At 49.8% G+C, this 7821-nt stretch overlaps 1 protein-coding gene across 1 annotated transcript; it reads right to left on the bottom strand.

The window, feature by feature from the left end:
- Nucleotides 1-274: 274 nt before the first annotated feature.
- LOC100468887 (tyrosine-protein phosphatase non-receptor type substrate 1) lies at nucleotides 275-4786 on the bottom strand (the record flags this gene model as incomplete). Its single annotated transcript, XM_034650500.1, has 3 exons — nucleotides 275-1010; nucleotides 1618-1938; nucleotides 4358-4786. Coding segments are annotated over 3 exons (1205 nt in total), but the record flags the coding sequence as incomplete, so codon positions are not given.
- Between the last annotated feature and the right edge of the window lie 3035 nt (nucleotides 4787-7821).

The following is a 7821-nucleotide window of genomic DNA, read 5'->3' as shown; positions in this document are numbered from 1 at the left end:
GGGCCTTTGAAAGGTCTTCCATAGCAAAGACTCCTGCAAACCTGGTTTGATCTCCTCCTGATGTTACATGAGAGAGCAATAAGGAATGTTTTGGTTGTAGAAAGGGGACTCCGTGGTTCGTTGGGACAATGCGCTGCTGCTAAAATTAACACATGCTATTTTTGGGGGGTGGTTATGCGTCATTGGTCCGTCTTCAGGGACTCAGGTTTCCCTAGTCTAGCATACCTCGTCAGCTGGTCTAAGGGCAGGGAATCTTCACCATCTGTCCCTCACTGCTCCCTGAGTCCCTTCTGTAAAATTCCAGGTCACAGGGTTGGTTGAGGCAGGAAAGGAGACCAGAAATGAACTGGAGTTGGCATAAAGTAAATGTGTTGTGAGCAATCATGAATATTGCTGGCCTGCTGACACAAACAAGGGGATGAAGGAGACCCCAGGTGTGAGCACACACGGTCACCCGGGAGCCTGGTCAAGACTCAAATCTCCAGGTCCTCAGGGTCCCTTCCAGAATTTTAGAGTGGCAGGTGCAGACATTTCCTGGGGTGGTGATGGAAAGGTCTAGAAGGGATAAGAGAGCATGCCCAGGTAAGAAAGAGCAGGAGCAGGGGGTGGCTGGAGGGGCAGGGACTTAATCACTGTCAGGGGAAGGAGCAGGGGGCAGGACGCTAGGAACAGGATCATTGAGGTCTCACCCTGGTCTTTCTGGTGGGCAGAGGCCACAAGGGTACAGTTTTTGGTGATCGCAGGCTGCCTGTCATGCTGCACCTGGCACGTGAGCACCACATCTTCCCTGTGGGTGGATGATTTCACCAGGAGCCAGCTCGTCCAGTTAAACGTCCCATCCTTGTTCTCTATGAGGCTCGAGGCCACTGAGGCCATTTCTGTTCGGGACACGTTTCCGTTCTCCAACCAGGTCAGCTGTAGGTGCCGGGGGTAGAACTTCGTCACTTGGCAAGTGACATTCACCTGGTCCCCTGCCACGGGCTGCTGGGAAACCTCCAAGGTGGGCGGAACTGAAACAGCACAGAGCAGAAGCTCTGACCTTATGGAACAGATGGATCACAGGGGAGGGTTCGAGAACTTAGCTCCCCCCACACAGCAAGGGAATCACCCAGAACAGTGCTAGGTATGCAGCTGGTGCTCAAACACTGAGGGTAGTGTCTGTATATGAATGAAATCCCTAAGCACAGTGCCCAGCACACAGTAGGTGCTCAAGGACTGGNAGTAGGTGCTCAAGGATTGGTAGCTCCTATTAGGCTAAGAATGATTGAAATCAAGATACTCAGCCCGTGGTATGCAGTTGGAATAGAATAACTAGCAAAATAAATGACATCACCAAGCATACAGTGGCTTGGATTACAGCAGGTGCTCAGTAATTGGCATTGCTATGGTCAAGTAAATGAAGCACCCAGCACAGTGCTGGCACACGTGAGGTGCTCACGCCACAGGTGCCATGAAAACAATAGGAGATGACAGTGCATCTAGGTGAGGGGTGACTGGGAGGGTCTGTCAGATGTCAACCCCAGGCAGTGGAAGGCCTGGAGCAGGGAGTGGGGGAGGGGCAGGCCCGGAGACTTGGGGGCCAGACCGGGGGTTGGGCTGGGGGTGAAGGGGGTCTACCTCGGAGGACCGCAGACAAGTTGGCAGTCCCACGGAGAGGAGGGCCCCCCTGCAGGGTCACGTGGGTCACCTCACAGATGACCTGGGAGCGAACGTCCCCCGGGGCCAGCACCAGCCTGGTCATGCTAGAGATGTTGTAGGAAGTGCCGTGTCCCTCTGCGTCCACGGTGGTCTGGGAGGCTGCCAGCTCATTCCCGTTTTTGAACCATCTCAGGGTGATGTTTCTGGGGGAGAAGCCGTGGGACTCACAGGTGAAGCTCACTGTCTGCTCAGGCGAGGCCCTGGCCGCGGGGCCCGACACCACGGGGGGAGAGGGTTTGGCTAGAAGAGGAGCATTTATGATCAGTAAGCATGACTGTGGTCATCAGCAGTAAGGACACGTGTGTGACACTGTGGAGAACCCTCGCCCTTTCTGATAGTTTGGGGAGGACGGTCATCTGCTCATCGCACAGAGGAGGACCCCAGGTTCCAGAGCTGAACTCTGAGTCGGGGACAGGGCTGAGGTGCAGCTCCAGACCCGAGTTCAAGGTCCCCCTTCTCTTGTCTGCCAGGTGACTTGCCACCAATCTGGGCACAGGAATGACATTTCTGATGGGTCTGACTCTTGGCGTCAACTATCCTAGACATCTCCCTGCAAACCTCACTGAGGTCAGAGAGTCTGTGCAGGGGAAGCAGGGGCAGAGCGGGACCCCCATTTAAGCCAGAACCAGCCTGGGCAGCCCACAGGAGGTGTGGCCGTGGCACAGCGTGGCTCCTCCTGTGTGACATGGGACAGCAGGCGTCTCTCCTTCCTGGGGTTGCAGTGAGGGGCGAGTGAGGGAATACAGGCAGTTCTGCTTGGAATTTATGACCCAAAGTGCACATGGAAGGGAGCAGACGAATCAGAAAGCCTCTGAAAGTTAAGTCAGCCTCAGGATGATGTTAAACTCCCGCTCTGAATTTTCTTCCCAAGGCCTAATAAATGGATCCAGCTTGACCCTGTTTGGGGTCATGGCTTTGAAAATTATTCCCTGTGATCTCCTTACCTGTACAAATGAAGTCAACATTGTGAGGGAACTCCCCCTGGGTAGTCTCTGTCTATACCTCGCCAAGGAGCGGACCTACTTGGATCCAGGCACAAAGGGGCTGCTCCTCAGCCCTCATTGCATCCCAGACGGACTTCCCATGGCCTCCAGCTGTTTCATCCACAACAGAGCAAGGGTCCCACTTTCTCCAGCCCGACGTGACCTCCACCCTCCTCTCACCCTTTGAGATTCTCCACTGCAAGCACTCATGGGTAGGGTCCCTCTGGGTGCCCAGACCTGCTGACCCTGTAGCAACAGAGGGAGGACGTGGGGTCCCTATAGCTGAGTCTAGAATATAACTCTTGCCCAGGGGACCTCAGACACCCTCCAGGATGTGTCTGCCAGTCACCCTTAGTCTGCAGAGCCAGGAATGGGGTGTCTGGTGTTGCTGGGGTTGCGCGGGCCCCTTTGCTCCAGGCTGCCGCCCCAGGCTGCTCCGTGAAGGAGAACATCGCACAGAAGGGAAAGCCTCCTGATGCTCTTAGATGTGAGGAACCGTGTCCTCTAGGAACAGGCTCAACTCTTCATGAGTTGTTTTGGGACCTGTCTGATCTGGGGGTGCAAAGCTCACCTGATGAGTGTTTTAATGCTTATTGCTGAAAAATGGAACAATACAAGATTTTCAAGGAGAGGATTCGAAGTTTCTCTGCTTTGACCAGCACAGTGAGTGTGCAGAGAGCACCTGTGAGCCAGGGTGTGGCTCCCGTCCCTGGTCAGGCCAGATCTGCTCAGCCTCAGTGTCCCCATCTTTAAAAGGGGCTGAGATGGCCCCTCGACTTCATCCACTGTCATTCAGGGCATCACAGTGCGGGCAGCTTGGGGCAGAGGAAGGCGCGCTCTCCTAGGAGGCACAGGTCTGCCTGGTGCTGGGGCCACGTACCAGCTGTGGCTCCAGGCAAGGGAAGCACCACGGGAACTTCTGTAATGTCTGCACAGTCAGGATAAAGCCTCCTTCAGGCTTATGTCCAGGCGCTGTGGGGAGACTCAGTCGCTATTACAGGAGTCAGGCCCGAATCGCATAAAGCATTTCTGGACGGATCACAACAAATGCCTAACCTCTGGCATCTTCTCTGCCCATGTGGTCAGAGTATACAGTGAGCCTGGGCCTCTTCTCACTGATTTTTCTGAAGCTGATAGAAAGAAAGACATTGTCCCCCCTTCCTGCCCTGGGTGCCTTTGTCCACACTGTAAGGGAAGGGAATGTCAGCCTCATGAGAGAGGAACCCTGCCTGTTTTGTTCCCTGCTGCTTCCCCCACACCCAGAGCAGAGCCTGCACACAGCAGGTGCTCAGTAAGTGCTGAGCCAAGAGACGACTGGCCACATAGAAGGGAGTGCTCTCTGGAGGCAGGGGTGAGGTAGGACTTTGTGATTGGGCAAGTCATTAAGACTTTCAGTCCCTCATTCCCCGGAACCAGAGGGCTGGTCAGGAGTGGAAAAGGCGAGAGCCGTGGAGCCCACAGACTGGGGTTCTGGAGTTTCCCACAGTTTTACAGCCGTGTGACCCTGAGCAAATAGCATGACCTCTCCGAGCCTCAACTTCCCTGATCTGTGGAAGGGGCTCAAGTCAGGGGCACCCACCACAACACCTGATTCTTCACTGTTCCTCAGATAATGGAGGGCATTCTTACTGACTTGTTGTCACCAATGGGATAAAGGAGGCCCAGGCCATACTCACCGCTCACGGTGACCTGCGTGCCGGGTCCAGACTTAAACTCCACATCAGGGCTGCCTCTCTGGAACTTCACACAGTAGTAGGCTCCCGTGTCTGCTATGCGGATGGAAAAGTCCGTGGCATTTCTCTTCGTGACATCTGAAACATTTGTTACTCGGGGGTAGTGGCCTCCTTTGAAATTGTAGACTGACTCCCGGGCTGGCCCTGTCCCCCGGAACCACTCAACCGGCCCAATGGGGTACAGGGAGGTCACGGTGCAGCGCAGAGTGGCTGTCTGCAGAGTGGCTGTCTGTCCGGCTGCGACAGACACGGACTTGTCAGGCTGGATCACCTGCAGCTCTGGCTCGCCTGCCGCACCTGGAGGGAAACAGAGCCGGCATTTATTGCTCCTGGGGGATCCTGTACGTTCCCTCAAGTGTTTATCCACAACAGCTCATTGACGGAGTGTGCACCGTGAGCGGCCTGGAGCTCAGCACACCGCATGGATGCGCCATGCAGCCCTCCCCACGAGCCTGTAACCTGAGACCCCGTCACAAATGAGGAAACTGAGACACGGAGAGACTCCGTGATGTGTCACTCAGCAGGTCTGAGTGCCTCAGCCTCTCTGAAGTGTCGTGTTTCACCAAGTGTTTCTGGTTGTCCACTTTCTGGCCTCATGGCGTGTTGCACTCTCTGGACCCTTGCATTCAGTGGGACCCTGAGACTTATTCAGACCACTGTGTGTGAGCTGAAGGGAGGGATGTGTTTTCTGGGCTGTGCATTTAACTTCCAGATCCTCTGTTGATCCACTTCCCTCCTCCACATGCACGTGTACGTGCTGGGGTGTGCTGATCAGTCTGGACACTTGAGCGACGGTGATGACAGAGCTTCCACAATGAACAGGTAGTTTAAATAAGTAAAGTAGTGTTCAAATCCCTGGGATTTTCCTCCATACTTCAATCATACTATATTAGTCTCCAAATGCTGCCGTAACATATTATTAAAAATGTAGTGCCTGAAATCTGCATAAGTGTACTATCTTATATTCCTGGGATCAGGAATCCAAAATTTGTGTTGTTGGGCTAAAACCAAGGGTCTGCCAAGCTGCATTTCTTTTTTTTTTTTAAGTTTAAATTTTTATTTATTTTTCAAAAAAAATTTTAAATTCTTTTTCAGTTCCTTAGAGAACTCTTTCCTTAATATTTTAATTATTATTATGTTCAGTTAGCCCATATATAGTACATCATTAGTTTTTTTCGTTATGTTCATTAGACAACATATAGTATATCATTAGTTTTTGATTAGTGTTCAGTGACATATTAGTTGTGTATAACACCCAGGGCTCATCACCACACGTGCCCTCCTTAATACCCATCACCTGGTTTCCCCATCCCCCCACCCTTTCCCTTCTGTAACCCTCAGTTATTTCCCGGAGTCCAGAGTCTCTCATGATTTGTCTCCCTGTCTGATTTCTTCCCATTCAGTTTTCCCTCCCTTCCCCTTTGGTCCTCTGCGCTATTCCTTATTTTCCACATTTGAGTGAAATCATATGATAATTGACTTTCTATGCTTGACTTATTTCACTTAGCATTGTCTCCTCCAGTGCCACCCATGTCAATGCAAATAGTGGGTATTTAACTTTTCCAATGGCTGAGCAATATTCCATTGTATAAATGGACCACATCTTCTTTATCCATTTGTCTATTGAAGGACATCATAGCTCCTTCCACAATTTGGTTATTGTGGACATTGCTGCTCTGAACATTGGGATGCATGTGTCCCTTCTTTTCACTACCTCTGTATCTTTGGCATAAATACCTAGTAGTGCAATTTCTGGGTCATAGGTTAGCTCTATTTTTAATGTCTGGAGGAACCTCCATACTGTTTTTCAGAGTGGCTGTACCAGCTTCCATTCCCACCAACGGTGTAAGAGGGTTCTCCTTTCTCCACATCCTCAACAACGTTTGTTGTTCTCTGTCTTGTTAATTTTGGCCATTCTAACTGTGTAAGCTGTTAAAATGTCTATGCTGCCCCGAGCAATCTACACATTCAATGCAATACCTTCTCAAATACCATCAGCATTTTTCACAAAGATGGAACAAACAATCCTAAAATGTGTATGGAACCAGAGAAGATCCCGAATTGCCAGGGGAATGTTGAAAAAGATCACCAAAGCTGGGGGCATCACCATTCCTGACTTCAAGCTATATTCCTGACTTCAAGCTGTGATCATCAAGACAGCATGGTAGTGGCACATAAACAGACACTTGGATCCATGGAACAGAATAGAGACCCCAGAAATGGACCTCAACTCTATGGTCAACTAATCTTCAACAAGGCAAGGAAGAATATCCAATGGAAACAAGACAGTCTCTTCAATAAATTGTGCTGGCAAAATTGGACAGCCACATGTAGAAGAATGAAATTGGATCATTTTCTTACACTATACTAAAAGATAAACGCAAAATGGATGAAACCTAAATGGGAGATAGGAGTCCATCAAAATCCTAGAGGAGAACATAGGCAGTAAGCTCTTGATCTTGGCCACAGCAACTTCTTCCAAGACATGTCTCTCAGTGCTAGGGAAACAAGAGGAAAAATGAACTCCTGGGACTTCATCAAGATAAAAAGCTTCTGCACAGCAAAGGAAACATTCAACAAAGCTAAAAGGAAACCTACGGAATGGGAGGAGATATTTGCAAAGGACATAACAGATAAAGGGCTGGTATCCAAGATCTAAACGGAACTTCTCAAACTCAACACCCAAAAAACAAATAATCTAGTCAAGAAATGGTCAGAAGACATGAACAGACACTTCTCCAAAGAAGACATACAAATGGCTAACGGACACATGAGAAAATGCTCCACATCACTTGCCATCAGGGAAGCGCAAATCAAAACCACAATGAGATACCACCTCACACCAGTTAGAATGGCCAAAATTAACAATCTGAATTTCTTCTGGAGTTCTGTTCCTTGCTTTTCCAAATTCTAGAAGCTTCCCACATTCCTTTACTCATGGTTCTTATATTCCAATCCCTTCAAATTCTCACCTCTGTTGTCTCTTGTCCTTCTGTAAATTTGACTTTCCCAACTCCTTCTTATAAGGACTCTTGTAAATATATTGGGGCCACTCTGATAATCTGGTATAATCTTCTCATATCAAGAGTCTGAAGTTAATCACTTCTGCAAAATCTCTTTTGCTCCAGAACTATCCACATGTTCTGGGTATTAGGATATGGACCTCTTTTTGGGGGTGGGGGGCATTGTTCTGTCGACCACATGTCTCCCTGGACTGTTACAGAAACCAGTGACCATCAAACAACCTTTGTGTGGGCCATCGTCATGCAGGTTGTGCGAGCAGGCAACTTACTGGAATCTGGAAGAAGAATTATTCAAGCAGTGAACTGGTGAAACAGATTGTGAAACCAAAGTAGAAATCAACAAAAGAGAAATAGAACATTCTCAAATGTGTTGAAGTGAAACAA

The sequence above is a fragment of the Ailuropoda melanoleuca genome, unplaced genomic scaffold, assembly GCF_002007445.2.
Source record: "Ailuropoda melanoleuca isolate Jingjing unplaced genomic scaffold, ASM200744v2 unplaced-scaffold2426, whole genome shotgun sequence".
In the NCBI taxonomy this organism is placed as follows: domain Eukaryota; kingdom Metazoa; phylum Chordata; class Mammalia; order Carnivora; family Ursidae; genus Ailuropoda; species Ailuropoda melanoleuca.
This window is presented reverse-complemented; position numbering and strand designations above follow the sequence as displayed.